At 38.7% G+C, this 16,307-nt stretch overlaps 1 protein-coding gene across 1 annotated transcript in view; it reads right to left on the reverse strand.

Annotated features, from left to right (window-relative positions):
• Positions 1–2,560: 2,560 nt before the first annotated feature.
• Positions 2,561–16,307, reverse strand: part of LOC146695378 (VPS10 domain-containing receptor SorCS3-like) — a 52,213-nt gene continuing 38,466 nt past the window's right edge. The window contains exons 19-27 of the mRNA XM_085477488.1: positions 14,398–14,584; positions 13,999–14,132; positions 13,506–13,629; positions 13,092–13,204; positions 12,734–12,868; positions 11,987–12,086; positions 11,051–11,156; positions 10,802–10,962; positions 2,561–5,336 (exon numbers count right to left, since the gene is read on the reverse strand). Of these exons, the coding sequence (XP_085333614.1) occupies positions 5,272–5,336; positions 10,802–10,962; positions 11,051–11,156; positions 11,987–12,086; positions 12,734–12,868; positions 13,092–13,204; positions 13,506–13,629; positions 13,999–14,132; positions 14,398–14,584 (1,125 nt within the window). The 3' untranslated portion in view covers positions 2,561–5,271. The remainder of the gene's footprint in view (positions 5,337–10,801; positions 10,963–11,050; positions 11,157–11,986; positions 12,087–12,733; positions 12,869–13,091; positions 13,205–13,505; positions 13,630–13,998; positions 14,133–14,397; positions 14,585–16,307) is intronic.

Genomic DNA, 16,307 nt, shown 5'->3' on the forward strand with positions numbered 1-16,307 from the left:
CCCTCTTGTCTAGTAGACTCAAATAAGTCATTTTGGTGACAATGAAGGCAGCGGAATGAATGCTAACGTCATAAATGTTACCCTGCTTTAACGCGAACAACACATTAGTGCTCTAAATCATTGTTTTGGGCTATTATTGCAACGGTAGTCTTATATTTGATTGTCATACGGTCAACTTTAACTGTTGCACAAAACAGTGACTTTTACACTTTGTATTTATTCATTTCCAGAAGCATTTCTGGTGTATTCGGGTTTCTATACAGAGAACAAAATGTAAATTTTCAGAATAATAACACTGCAGCAGACACTCACTGTAATGCAGTAAAAAAGCGCTAAATTTACACTTTAGTTATTAGATCAAGGTTTATTTTCAGTTTGTCGCCTCCTTGACACAATTATTACTTACTTTTCATATTTTCTTTGAACTGCTGGTACTGTGAAGGATGTGGTGCCTTTTTATAGGAAAAGAGTGAAACTGTGGATTTTTGGATTATTGTAATTCACTTTTTATTTACTCTGGACTGTTTATGATATTAAGATGATACCGACATCTACACATAGCATTTCCTCGGTTTACTGCAATGCACGGGAGCCTGCAGTCTGTTTAAGGTTTACCCCCAAGGACTCGGCGGACAAAAGCCTGCAGATTTGTTCATCTCGTTCGCTGCAAGGGACACAGAGATAGAGAAGACATATCTCCTGTCAACAAGGCTCAGCCTACGCACACTGCTTTGGTCAGCTGCTGTCTCTTTGGGATAAGTACTAAAGTTCTTCTTCATCAAACTTTTCTTTTTAAGTGTTGTCAGCATCATATGTCAGTAAGACAAATTGACTAGAGGCTTCTCCATACTTCTTCCCTCCAATCCTCCAATTGAGCCTGAAGCATAAATAAACTCGTCTTCAGACAAACTCTCATCTCTCCACATGGTCATCTGAAGATTTTTTTTTTCTTTGTGCTTGTTATTTATTTAACAACTATTTTTTGTTAAGTCAGAATAATTAACCTGTGAATACGATTGTGAACATATTTGCATGACCTTTTTTTTCTATTTCAAGCTACCTAAATATGTCTTAGGTAAAAAAAAAAGAAAAGAAATGTTAACAATGTGAACTGGAAAATGTTATGTTTCTCAACGGGCTAGACTAATCATTCATTATAAGTGATGTGATTATTCAGTGGGTTGTTACTGTGTTTTTCATTTGATCTTGCAGAAGTAACCATAATTACATAAATAATAAAGAAGAAACACAAAAGGATTGCAGTGTGGCTGCTATATTTCTGCTGTTTAAACCACGTAGTTAACTCGCAGGCTATGCAAAGTCAATCAGCAAGGCTCATGAGGAGCAAAAGTAAGGCTCTACCCTAGCCGACTGTGAGTCTATCACAAATTGGTACTTTTGATTGATAGGCACGCTCACGTTGTAGAATTAGTTGCTTCTTCTTCTTTGTCTCTTAACAAGTGTTGCTTAGCATGCCTGAAGTTTCAGTGCAGCCATTTGCATAATACAATGGGGCAGAGCGAGAGGACAATGAAAAGCATCAAGTAGCCTGGAGTGATTCTAATGGGATAGTTCCTTGGCTCTCCCACTGTGCAACAAATTAATTATCCCCTCTCCAGGAAATCAACACACACACACACACAAAATCAACAAGGAAGATTTTCCCAGTCTGGGTAGCACCTTGAATGAAAAATGTCCCACAACAATAACCCACAGCAATATTGTGTTAGCCACAGTGTGAAATTGATGAGCATGTTTCCTTTCATTGAGTGCTACATTACAGTGTCTGGCTGCAGCGAATCATCCATTAGTGATTGTCACCGTTCAATTTGATTGTGCACTGCCGAACATCCCAGGGCAGTTAGAGAAAGGCCTTGGTGTTAATTCAGACTGAGAGCAGGAGCGAGAATAAGACTCTCGGGGCGTTGATGGCTGTTGGAGTGATGAAGATTGGTGTGCGATATGAAGCCGTTGAAGTGGCAAACAAAATGCAAAACACAGAAACAAGGTCCTGGTTGCTGCAGCTTTGTGTGTGAAGACATATTTCAGCCAATCAACCACAGTGTTTTATGCTCCAATCTCACTGTCTTTCACATTTCTTTTGTAACTCAGAGAAGAAATCATACTAATACCTCCGTACTAACATCTGCTTTTCATCACTTGACCACAGCCGTAGTAATTGTTCCCATTAAAAAGAAACCAGCTATAACTGGCAACTTGAATGATAGAGTGTTAGAGGTAAAATGAAGCTCAGTCTAAATGTCAGATGGGAATCTTCACATGGGTGTTATCACACTTCTGCCCATTAAATCTGACTTCAGAGCCTCTGTGGGATCATTAAAAGTGCTGTGGTGAGCCTGATACACTGGCTGCTACATGGCACCTGTGTTTCAGATAAGGCTGTGGTAGTGCTGTTAAAGAGAAGCTTCTCGAACCCTTTGGTTTTTAGGTTTGTGTCATGACAACCCCAACATTTTTTGTAAGCACTGCGAGCCATTTCTTAATCTTACATGTTCCACTGTTAGGCTTACTGTGGGTGTATGCATAATACAAAACATAATTCCATATAAAAATACATTTATTTTGAACAATTTCAAAATGGCAATTTGTTCACAGTAAGAAATGTGATTCCAAACAAGACGATTTTATATAATCGACAAAAAGGAACAATATCATAGAAGTTTCATGTTTCATGCACAACTCTGGGCAAATGCACAACTAGACTATAAGACAAGGTGTTTAATAGTTTGTTTAATGTGTCAAGTAAAGTTTAAAATCACAATGATATATATTTATATATATATATTTATATATACAGTACTGGCTCACCCCAATAAAAGTCTTTTATAGTCTTTTATCACAGATAATTAGGGCATGCTACTGTAAAAAAAAAAAAAAACAAACGAAAAAAAAACCCCCCAATGAAATTAAAAAAGTGGACATACATCTTGCTGTGAGACTTAAAATCAAGGAAAGACACAACTGCCTGCTCAGTGGGCTGCCTTAACGACAATGTATGACGATGCTAGTGTACAGATTTAAATTCCATCTTATTCTATGTACATGTTGTCGATATTTCCCCTTGTAAGGCCAGACTTTCATGATGTTGTATACCATATTCTGAGAAACAGTCATTGAAAGCACCATGTTATCTAACAGAGCAGAAACATACATCCCTGTCTTATACTCTTTACCAACAGTCACATATGTATGCATAAGCATTATATCTACAACTCAAAGACCTCTAGTTTTAGGATGGTAACGTTTAGCTTGAGCATAAAGTTTAAGAGGTTAATAGAATAAATTATATGATTTAAAAAAAAAAAATCAAACAATCTATTATATTTTTGTCTTATATTATAGTCACACTCAGGAAAACAGTGACGTGAGCCAAAATTACTGAGACTGTGTACAATGATGATCTTGTCACCTGAAATGATTGTTTCAAAGACAGGGACCAGGTTTGCAACCACTCGCAGTCAGTTGCCTTTGGTGGATGAAGACAGCAATAAAACGGTCAGTCTGCTTTCAGTTTGAATGTAGCTGGCTCTACATACACAGAAATTCACATCAAACGGAAATTCACACAAACTATTTACAGAGTTCAGCCAGAACCTCATAGATCTGAAACAGAATTTCCTCCACAAATAATGACATCATTGCTGCAAAATGACAGAGATGGTCAGCAACCTTGCTTTCATATAGAGATATAACCAGAATACAACTTGTTGGCAACCAGTTGAGTCATGTCTCCTATTTCAAAGAGATGCGCCGCAGATGAGTTGTGCTCATTGGTGCAGACTGACTCAGATTGATTGCATTGTGTTGCAATCTATGTTTATAAATGAGACTGCAGTTTTATGCAAACCTTTGCTAACCTGTCTGAAGGTGACTGCACTCAGTCTGAGTCAGGCCATGATTGTTTAGAGACAAAGGTTGAAGGTGTTGCATGCTCAACTTCTGCTTCTTATTTGCAATTGGTCGCCAAATGCAAAAAAAATCTGATGCAATCACAAGGCCACCACCCATTTTTCATAGTCATAATGGGGTTGCAGTGCTAGTTTTATACTAGTGCAACTGAGCTATTATGAAGGAAGAGCAGAATGTAATCTGCCCCATCATGCAAGTCTTTGTTGGATGGGTTGACTATCCATTAAAGCTGTGTCCGCACAACAAGTGATTCTCAGCAGTGCTGTGACCAGAGACCACAAAGTCAACCTCAAGTGACTATAGATCAAAAAAAACTGCTAACAAAGCAAAGTGGACAAGTCCAAGATAAACTTTTCTCAAAATTGAGGCAATCGATTGAAGTGACTACCAGAGAGATGCTGGTGATTGACTTACAACCTGGTAATCAATACAGAGCATAACCGAGGCAACCAGAGCCTGGAATGATCGCTAGCAACCAACTGTTGGTTTCAGATGCATGAATTGCTCCCTGTGTGGACACGGCTCTTCAGGATGCAATAAAGAGGAAAAAGTAAACAAAAAGTATGAATAAAGTAAAATATTGTAATTGACAGAGTTGATCATTTTTAGTCAAATTAGTATGATAGAGATAAATATGAATGCAGCAGAACCTTTTTATTAGATGGAATCAGTATTTTCCAGCCTTGTTTAGTAGTATTCTAATATTCCCACAGGGCTGTCTCCTTACGACAACCACTGAGAAATCAATGTCGAGTTTACAAACTATAGTAAAGCCTATCCATCCTCTCTCTAGTACTAACCTCTCCATTAATAATATCCTCCTTCTTATTAACATTATACCCATATATTCCTAACACTGTTTTCTCTAGAAGGGCACCTACCAAAGCTTCCGGGGTATTTGTTTTCTAGTGCCCGGCCATGTATTTCCCAAATACTATACAAAAGGAGTAAAACAATATTTAAAGCAGCACAACATCATCTGAGTATTCATAATATTAATAATGTTCATATTAGCAATGTAGGATCCATGGCATGTGGTAAAGAGCGAGGGAGTCTTGACGCCACTTACTTTTTGCTTGTTGCTGCACTTATTAACACATTTCAGCATTAACTGTCCCCAAACTAGAGGCCCTGTAGTCTGGCTCAGTGGATTCATCTTTATCATCTGGTATTGTAAACTAGATGCTTATTCTATCCACATGAATAAAAAAAAACATGTCTCGGAACGATAGCAGCTATTGGCATGAAAACAAAGAAGGAAAAAAAAGACCAGTAAATAAAACTATATCAGCACAATTGAAACACAACAATCAGTACTTACTCTGTAACAGAGCTCATGTCTTAGACATTAGTACAGTTAGGAAATTCCCTTGTAACAATTCTCTCCATATTTCTGCCAATTCCACCTGAAAAAAAGAAGAAGAGGTGAACAAATTATTAAACTGAGTAAATAAAATAGCAGGGGACTGCTGTGGCATGATTTGGTTTTTTTGTGTTTTTTAATTAAATGGCTTGTAGAGGCTTTTATATTTAATTGCATCATTCATGCATTTTGCCTGAAACACACTAAAAGAACATGGCTTATCCGAGCAGGGCTGAGCTGGTGATGACGGTAGGCTGATAAGATACAATCGCCGTGACAAGTGCGGTCATTCAGATCGTGCAGACACTGGCTTATTCGAAAGTTGAACTTCAGCGTCTCAAACATCTCAGTTCAATAAATTCAGCCATTTGTATAGAGCAGCCTGAACCTAATTTCATGTTCATTCTCATAAGTAATAACCTGCAATAAATTCATTAAGGTGGAGACCTGGCTGTCAGTTCAGATTTACAAAAGACATACAGATTTTTTTTAGCTTTAAATTAATCTTATAAGAGGGATGTTTTAAGAGTAAAACTTGTGTAGCCTGCAGCAAATTGAGTATTTAATATAAAAGATAAAATGAGCTTTAAAATTGAGATCGGAATTCTAGTGCTTTTTAAAATGAACCAGAAACAGTAACTGTATATTAACTAAAGGGAGCTCTTTCACCTCTATAAAGCTAAAAGCACAGCCCAAAGAAATGAGCAGAACACTTGATTGTCACAGTATAACACAGTTGGTTAAACATCAAGTTTATCAGTCTGTTCAGTTAGGAAGCATAAACTATTGTAAATCCATTTCACCTGCTTTGGTAACAGTGAAAGTGACAACAGGTTCACTGGAGAGGCAACAACAAGACAGCTGCTAAAAAAGGAATGTTTCTGCAGGAGGTGGTCACAGACAGTTGCTCTCTCCTTATCCCCCCCGACTGATTTTTCTCTTATTTTGCTTTTTATTAGTGTCCTTGTCACTACTGGTAGCATGAAACAATACCTGCAGCCCATTCAGGCTGCACAGGTAGCTGCCCCAGGATGGCGCATCCATACATGCCATCACAAAAACTTTGGTGTATGTCTAAGGACAGTCTCAAGATTGTGGACATGATACCAAAAGACTGGCTAATACATGCAGAGAGGTGGACAAGACCGAAGAAGGGCATCAACCAAGAAGCAGGATCGGCCTCTGCTCCTGTGTGTGTGGAGAAACAGGGGGAGCACTGCCAGAGCCTTACAGAATGACCTCTAGTGGGCTCATTGTGCATATTTCTGACCAAACTGTCAGGAACAGACTACGGGAGACTGGGATGAAGGACTGAAGTCCTTTAGTGGGACCTGTGCTCACAGCCCACCACCGTGCTGCTTGGCTGGCATACGCCAAAGAATGCAAAAATTGGCAGTATCCACCTCTGATCCCCTGTTGGCTTCACAGATGAAAGCAGGTTCGCTCTGACAATGAGTCAAAGAGTCTGGAGACACCATGGGAAACTTTATGATGTCTGAAACATCATCCGGCATTACAAGTTTTCGCGTGGGTCAGTGATGATCTTATCCTTATCCTTGCAAGGTCATACAGACCTGCATACACAGACTGCTGTTTGGTACCAGGAGGGAATCCTCAGAACTTTTGTCAGACCCTATGCCGGTCTACATTGCTCTCATGTGTCCAGAGGGCATTTAAGGCAGTGATACACTGACTGGCTCTCATATTACCAGGCCAGGGCTGATGATTTTGGTTACAATTGATGTCGTTGCATCATTTTGTTTGCAACAAATTATAGATTATACATCAGTAAATAGTTACAACTTAGATATGTCATTCATCAAGATGTGGTGTTTGACTTAAGCGTTTCATGGATTTTTTTTGAGCAGTATACTTATTTCCTTCTGTCTGGATGGCTGCTGTAAAGAGACAGAAATGAGTTAATATGTTTTCAGACATGTTAACTTCCATTTCTATATCAAATGATTCTTATTCTAGTTAGGTTTTGTTTCAAATCTAGATGGTTCTATTTTATTTCAGACCAATACATAACAAACATTACTAATGAAGCTGCAATGAACCATTTTTGTGGTTGCTTTGGAAAGCAAAAATAATTAATATACAGATCTGTTCAGATTTATGTGGCCAATTGTTTTTCAGTAAACATGTTACTTTGCACAACCAGTTGTTACAAAATAACACGATCCCCTCTTTCAGCTCTGTGTTTGGTCTCCTATAAAGTTTTTATAGCTGCAAAATGTCTCAGTATTTTTGCCATCTAACTTTTAATCTTGACTACTTGCTGTTTGGTGCTGAGCTGCTGGTGTTTTTAGAGCTTTTCACAATAACAGTGGACTCAACATGCTAGTTGCAGATTGCATAGCTAAGGTTAAGTCCACTGTAAAGCCCTGCAAAGCTGAGGGGAGCTGCAGAGTCAGAGGTTAATTCTCTGTAGGTTCATCAATAAGAACACCTTTCAAGCTGTCCTGTCACATTGCCTTTTGACACACTATTATTAGAAAACAACTCAGAATCGATTTAAGGATGTCACTTAAGAGTAACCATCAATGGAGCACATGCAGGATACACCCGAGACTGATAGCTGTGACCAATTATGTAGCCGAATGAGAGGTGCTCTTCAAAAGTTACTGCTTCAGTGTTTTGTCTCTTTGACCAAGAGATGACATTTGATACTCCTACACTGAGTCTAGTGAATTCAGGTGTAATTTTTGGAGGTTACATGCAGTACAAGCCTCATCCTCCTTTCAAAAACAGTTTCCTTTTTCCACATACAGCATCAATTTTGTACGTACAAATGCTAATCAGAGAATTCTAACTTGTCTTCCTTAGTTGATTGCTAGGAAGACTGGTCCTGACAACTTCCTGTCTTGTATAATGTATCATACATGAATCCCCTTTCCAGCATAATTAATCCCCATTTCAACTCAACTGTAATTTTCTACGGAGCCCATATGAGCTGTCATTTTAATCATTTAGTATTAACATATATCAAATGAAAGTCCTTAACTAAGCTGCCAAAAAAATGTTCATTTAAGTCTGTCAGATACTGCTTGAAACATTCAAATCTTCCTTTTAACCTTCATGAATTCTGACTGTAATTTTACTTAATAGCTTCAGCGGCATTGTGACAGCTACCAGTGATAAGAGATTCTTCTTCGTTTTAAAGCATGTAAGGATATTTGGACTAAAGTGAGGACACATAAAATCACTGAACCCACACATTAATTAAATTAAACTCTCTAAGGAAATATTTCCCACTGGCTGGTGGAAGACCTGCCTTACAAGACATGGAAGGTTCAGTACTGTATAACAAATGTGCTCTATTTATTCCACATTTTTAAAAAGAGTTCACAAAATTGTGTAGGTAAATCATCGATGGCAATACTCAAAACAGATGAACAATCATATTAATCCTGCAGTAAGCTGAACAGCGACTTGGACTAACAGATGGTAGACTTTATAACGTTCCTGTAAAATAGTGAAAACCGAATACAGCAGACTCAGCTTTCTGGGAACATTTATATCTCAGCCAGAATTGGAATACATGAAAATCAAACCAAGCTGATGAGTACTAATGAAATCTTTAAGCAGCAGGTTGTAAATTCATTTAGCATAGCGAGCCACAGATTAAAGGCCCCATGCTGCTCTGCCCTTTTCTAAATAAACACTCTCGAAAGCAACTAAAAAGGAGTCAATTTGTTTCAGATCAGCAAGGACTTGGTTGAAACAGCTGAGAAATGAAGAACAGCCAAAGTGCTGAGTGACCAGAAAAAAGGCCTGCAGCCCACATGTCTGTGTCAGGAGCACTGCAATGCTAGTTTTGTCAAACAGTCCACACCGTCTGCAGGGACTGAATAGTTCTCATCTAAAAGACATCACAGCGGATGTCAAGCATAGCAATCAAAAAGTTAACTTGTCATGGTGATATCTGGTTTCTGTGCAGATGCTGCAGTTGTGCTCGGGCTGTGCAAATTGCAAAAATATGACACACAGCATTGATAAAGACGTCGCAGCACCTCAGACACGCACTGAATTCTAATGTATTTTTGAGTAGTTTCACTAAAAAAATAAAAAACATGCCATTTTAAATAAGAGCAAAAAGAACATCCTCGTATTTTGAGTCTACGCTATATTAAATTTCAGATTTATTCAAATGCTCAGTGATGTTTTTTAGGGCAATAAAAAGTTAATCAGCATCTGTCTTTTACAATAACATTCAGCCTTTAAACCCCGTATTAATAAAATACATATTATTACATTAAAAAATAATCACAGTAGGTTCTCATATACTCTTAATGTGGGCCTGAAATAAAAGCTTGCATCATGATACACTGTCTCTTCAATGATTGAAAGCAACAAAGTACATTCGTGGGGAACTTATACTGTACTTGACTATTTGACATTTATACTATATGTTTACACACTATGTTTTAACATAAAGTAGGTCCAGCATTTTATTGAAATATATGATCTAACATGTTAATACAGTATGTAAGGCAGAAACAGAGCTTGCACAATTGGAACAAGCTTGAAAGTGAATATTTGACCTGATCATCTTTAACTCTCTTAGCAGCATTCTTGTAATTTCTTTAAGTAGTCTTCAGGAATAGTTCTCCAGGGTTCTTGAAGGACTTTCAAAGCTCTTATTTGGATGTTGGCTGCCTTTTGTTCCTGTTCTCTATCAAGATGATCCCAAAATCCTTCAATAATGTTGAGATCTGGACTCTGAGGAGGCCAATCTGTGACTGCTACTATTTCAATTTGTGCTTTTTCTATCCTGTAGACACTCACTGTTGTACCTCACTTCTGACCTCCTCCATTCATATTGATTATGATTTGAACAGAAAACTTCAAATGTGGACTGATTACTCCATGAGACCAGTTTCCTCAACTTTTTTTAAGGATACACTGCACAGATCGCTGCAATCTGCCAGGTTTTTTGCTAATAGCACCATAAGAATCACCTTGTTGTTGCAAAAAGTAATATTTTGTGTTTTTCAATCTATATTGTTAACATTTTTCATACAAATTACATTTTTTGACAGGCTAACAAAGTGCCAAACAATACAATTTAAAATTGGTTCTTTGTTAGGTTTTCTGTGATGTGTAGATACAACACTGTTAATTCTGTAAGCCAAGAGCCTTTTTAAGGTTAAATGATTTATACCTCAGTGTTAAGTGGTTCATGAAAATACTCTGAAAATGGTCAGGTACAAGAGCTGCACTGAAAATAAGTAAAAAAGCAACCAATGTCAAAAGAAAAACTTTGAAAGACCTTCAGAAAGCCTGGAGAATTATTGCTCCTGACCATTAAAAAAAATTAGACATAGCATGGGTACTTGGAAGCAACATATATAGAAAAGAGGGATGCCTCACAACTTTTGCACAGTAGTGCAGCCTCATTAGAATGTAGATTTTATGTCACTACTCCATTAGTAATAATTACAGCACATTTTTCAACAACACAGTCACAGTTTGCCTGCAGTAAAGGCATTTTGAAAGGATTACCTATGTTCCTCGCCTCCAGCTCTTTTTCCATGAGTTCTTTCTGGGAGGGAAACTCACTGAGCTTGACCTTGGACATGGTGTCATTCTGACCGACTGTGCTTATCACTTCTGGATCCTTCTCATGGCTGTCCTCAGTCTGAACGTGGACCCAAGGGATTTTCCTAAGAGACAGCAGAGCAATAAAGATGATTAGCTTTTGATTATCAAGTGAGTTCAACAGTATTTACTTCGTTATCTCAGTAAACATACCTTTTGAACTTGTAGATGAAGAATGCAGCTAAACCAACAAACACCACGATGAGCAGCATCAGCATGGCCGACCCACTGGGAAGTGAGTTTGAGTCCACAAGTGGTGCTGAAAGCCAAACACCATAAATGAGCACCAAACTTTTTACATAATATGTGTTAAACTCATTACTTTTTCCTAAACCATGTCCTATTCCAAGGATATTACTTCATTACCCAATGTCATGAAGAGCATATCCCTACATGTTATCCCCTCAGGGCATAAAAAGCACCTTTAGGAGGTCCACTGCTTCTCTCCAGGGTTCATACTGCATGCAGCAGTAGCTTATGCATAGTCATGGCTTTATAAATGCTGAGATGCAATATTCAAAGTATTTCCTCTCACTGCCCATCTTTCTCCCCGTCACAGAGAAGCCTATGAAGTCTTTGACCTTTCCCGATCATTTTAAAGGCAACCCAGACCTTTGTATGCAGACACAAATGAAGACAGATCCATTGGTGGATGAAAAGGGTAAAGACACGCGAGGTGATCGACACGTTTTTACGATATGCTAATGACCCGGTGACCCTGTGAATTTCCCGTGCATATCAAACACCTGCTTTGTCAATCATGTGATTGATTGGCTGACTTCAAAGAGAGCTACTGTCTCATAGCCTCAGGTGCAAAACTGGCACTCTGTGAAGGATATTTAAATCCTGTGATATACAGCATTGTCCGTCTCTCAGGAAACACTTTGTCTTTGCCTTGCTTTATTTTTTCAGAGCGTTGTTAAAATTCAATGTCAAACCAGTCTAACGAAGACACATCTTATCTAATGCTCTGTGGATCTGTAGACATGCTGTATTAATCTGCCGTAAAATAAGCCTAGGGCCTGTTTGAGTGTTTTGTTTTCACATATCTCTAAAAGGGTTTCAATGTAACGACTGCTGAAAACTTACCCAGAGTTTGCTGAGTCATGTACACAATAATGCGAATGTCAGCTTTCAGTTCAAACTGGATCAGGCCTTGGTTCAGTGCAGTGACAAAAATATTTGATATCTGTCACAGGATTTTAACAAAAACACACAGAAAACACAAAGGTTTACATTAAAATTTCATGAACAAGCAAGACATTTTTGGAAAAGAAAAGATTGATACAATAATTAGCTCAGCTTAGCATAATGGCCGGTGGCGCCATTGACTGGCTCTCTCCATTGTTCAAAGATTCGCCCGATAATTAACACATTTCAGTGCATTTGTCTTGCGTTTTGCACTTACTTTGTTTGAGTCCTAGCAAAATAAGCAGTCTGCGGATCTTTTGTGAGCTCAAAAGCTTTTGCTCAAGATCATTTAACAAAAAGAAATAAAAATCAACTATTCTGACAAAAAGACAGGAGCCTGAGATGGAAGTGGCAGAACTGAAGATGTTAAGAGTTTTACTGAGGATGTAGTGAAGGAGGACGTGCAAGTGCTTTTGTGACAGAGGAGGATGCTAGGGATACGCTAAAAGAAGAAGAAGGAAAACAGAAGAAATAAATACCAACTATGGAAACATGCCATATGAACAAACAGTCTTATTATCCTATTAACAGCCTTTAGGTCCTCTTAAATATCTAGCATAAATATAAATACAATGTATCTTTAATGTCCAGGAAACAGCAGCTCTACATAAAAGCTGACATGATCTACATTATTGTGGCTCTTACCATCTCAAGAGCCGCTTCGCTCCCACTCTTGTGCTCAGTAGATGTCTGCTCATCAGGCAGAATAAAGAGCTCTGCTGTAGTTGGAAGCCCTGGATACAGAGATACCAGCAGCTGATCTTCATGAATCCCAGACACCTGCAGTGACGCGAAAACACGACAGCCAGGTATGGCTTTACTCTGAAGGCTAAATTCACACTAAATAATGTGTCTCCTAAACAAAATAAAAGAAGAACACATGGGTTACAAAACATCATGACTGCTGTGTCATTTTAGCGCACCCGTATAAAATAGTAATGACCCTGAAAGCCATTGGTGTTCGCTGTCAACTGCAGGAAAGATCTCTTAGGAACTGATGTACCTGTGATAGAGCTGTCCGCACCACACGGCCTATGTCCTCCCTCCATTCGGGGATGTCAGGATTGTGCTCATCAAGTGCTGGCGAAAACGACAACAGCAGTGACCTGAAGAACTCTGGAAAAAAGGTGAAGTGATGTCTGTTAGAATATTAACGCTACTTCTAGTTTAGGTTTTGATTAATCTGATGTGCAGTTTTGTCCTTTTTCATTTGGCAACATCTGCCTTGAAGTTAATTGCTCCTCGAGATTTCGTGTTCGCATACCGTGACATTTTATTCATTAGATAAGTCCACGTTGACATCAGCTTGCAGCGCTGACCGAGAGGCATCACACTTTCCCTGAGATAGCATATTGCATATTCATGTAACAGGCATCTCTCCAATTAAAGTGCTTTGAAGACTGTCTCCCCCACTCACCTTTAACAGTTGTAACTTTTGAATCCTGCATTACAGTGCTCCCAGAAGCAACCTGGACCGTGACCTTGCTTTTTCCTTCGCTCTGAAATGTGTGTGAGATGCTTCCCTCCAAGGTTATAATGGGCTGGATTTCAAAAGGAAAAACACAGAGAAATGCACAGAAAAAGCTGCATCCTCATGGCTGAATATAGAACACTACGTATATCTACTGTATAATGAGGGGATGCTGCGCTGAACACAATCAATCTCAGGCAAATATAATCAACCATCCAAGCTGGATCCTCCAGAATGGCACAGGGCAGTCACATACTGTCACTTTTTCCATGATTTGTGGGGAGATCTGTGTAGATTTACACTTTCAGATTACAAACAAGAGCACAAAGACATCAAGGGAGGAGTGGGAAGATGGGGAAAAAAGCAGCAGTAAAAAGGATAAATGCCTTGTGTGTATAGAAGAATGGTGGGAGGAGGTGGAGGAGGAGAAGCGTCTCACCTCAGAGCTGTTGTCAAACCACCAGAAGAAGGTCAATGTTCTGGTGTGGCTCGGCCAAACCACTGCAGTCAGATTAGCCTCCTTCCCTCTGACGGCTACAATGGGAGCGGAGAGATACACCCGCTCTAGTGGACCTGCGGCGATGACAAATACGCCATCATATATCCATACATGCATCGAATGAATGCAGCCAGCAAGAAAAGTATTATTGTGATCGCAGTTGATGTACATTTAGCTTCAGGTGTGTGCTTTTGCATTTTCCAAGGTTAAAATGCATAAAAGTAGTAAAACCATGACTGAAATGCAATTCAGCGGGAACGTGACTATCCATGAAAGAAAAGAGGTTTATGCTATCTGCACAGCCTCAGGAATCAGTAATGATGTTTCTTATTCACATACTGGTGATGTGTAAAAACAGTGTGCTGCTGTCAGATCCTTGGCTGTTTTCTGCAGTAGCTGTCACGCGGTAAATCCCAGTCGTTCTATAGATGTGCTTGATGCCATCATCCGCCCTGCTCAGGTTAGAGTACGTGATCTTGATGCCATCTCCAAAGTCTAGCTGGATGCTGGTCCTCAGCGAGTCTCCCTGTGGACAGATGGTATTACATAGCATCTGTCATCATGGCTTAGGTCAGGATACTTTCACTTGGACCACATGCAAGGGAAGAACGATCAGTCTGCCGCTGAAGTGCTGGAGCTGAGATGTCATATAGGCTGTGTCATAAAAACTTTGAAGGTGAATATGAATGGAAAAAGACAGAAATTCAGCAGAGAAAACAAGCAGAAATGTGAAAAGAGAGACGCAGAGGCAAAAAAGGTCATGAAAGAGTCCCAAAGTAAGATGGAGGAGTTTATAATCTGGTGTCATTTTTCCAGCTGATCACTCAAAAACAGACACATTGCCATCACCAAAGTGTTTTTCATACAAATTACAGAAACTTTAACAACAAACTTTTGGTTTTATTACTCAGGCTTTGAGCTATCTGTAGTGAGATGCCACGCTGAAACAAAAGATCAAATAAACTTCATTTGTGGTGATCAAAGCTATGAAAAATTGCACTTTAAAAACATTCAGCAACACCCTGTCAGGCATTTCAGAAGAATCTAGTTCCAATTAAATTAGTTAACAATAAGATCTCAGGACTAACTTCTTCCTTAACTAACCTCAAATTGTTTCTTTTTCTTACATTTAATGAACTTACAAAGAGGTGCAAATCTATGTTATGTTAAAAGAGGTAAATTTGAGTGGAACAGGGAACAAGGAAAAACAATGTTTGAGGTGATATTTCATAAATACATCCATTTTTCAGGCTAAAGGTTGTTTTTTTTGATAACCTTCGAGTTAAAGCCGTTCAAGTTTTTGGGCAATCTATGTAAATCCTACAAGGTACACACATTGCATTCAGATCTGGTTTTTGGTGCAGTAATGTGCTGCTGTGAATATATTAGTCATAAATACATCAACGTTGTATATATTAGTATTTTGAATATCACACTTTTCTCTTTTCTGCATTTGTCTTTTGAAAAAATCAATACATATTTCCCAGAAGAGAAGTCTTACAAAATATTCCTGAGAATAATTTGAGATTTCAGATTACTTTTAAATGAGGTTGATAACTACCATCATCATTTCCAGTTCCATCCATTTTTGTAACTGCTTATCCAATTCTGGGTAGTGGAGGAGGGGGCTTAAATCGACGTTCTTCTCTTTGGGTTAGGGTTAGGAAAATGAAACAATGAACACCTCGGAAGAAATTAAGAAACCGTCTTCCTTCCTTTTATGTGGTCTTTTCTATCACTGGCTATTATATTCTTTTTTTCTCTCTCCTCCAAAATGAATCTCAGTCGTGCCTCATGGAGAACTGGATGATGATTCCTCGTAGGCTCCCAGTTCCCGCCGAGCGAGCCAGACCGATGGACGACATCTGGAATCCGATGCTGTTTTCTGGCAGACGATGACGACATCAGCTCAAATAGCTTCTTCAATCTCTTAAACTCATCTGAACTGATGCAGATCCTATTGCCTTTCACATCATGATATTGTAACATGCAGCTTTCCCAGCCCCTCCGTTTTTTGCTTTGTTTATCTTTTTAAACAAGCTTATATACGTTTCCTTTCTGGAATCAACTGTACATCAGTTGTTCTATTTGCTGTCCTCTCTGTTGCATAATTTACTATTAATTATGTTTTGTAAGGTGACCTTGATTGTCAGCGCCATTTAGTAAAGTTTTTTATTATTACAATCAACTCTGAAACCAGTTTTCACATTTTTCTTTTACATCTTTTACGTCCCTAATTATTTCAGATC

Source organism: Copadichromis virginalis, linkage group LG13, assembly GCF_057382275.1.
Source record: "Copadichromis virginalis isolate Kocher_CV1m ecotype Utaka linkage group LG13, C_Virginalis_male_GT1.1, whole genome shotgun sequence".
NCBI classification, from domain to species: domain Eukaryota; kingdom Metazoa; phylum Chordata; class Actinopteri; order Cichliformes; family Cichlidae; genus Copadichromis; species Copadichromis virginalis.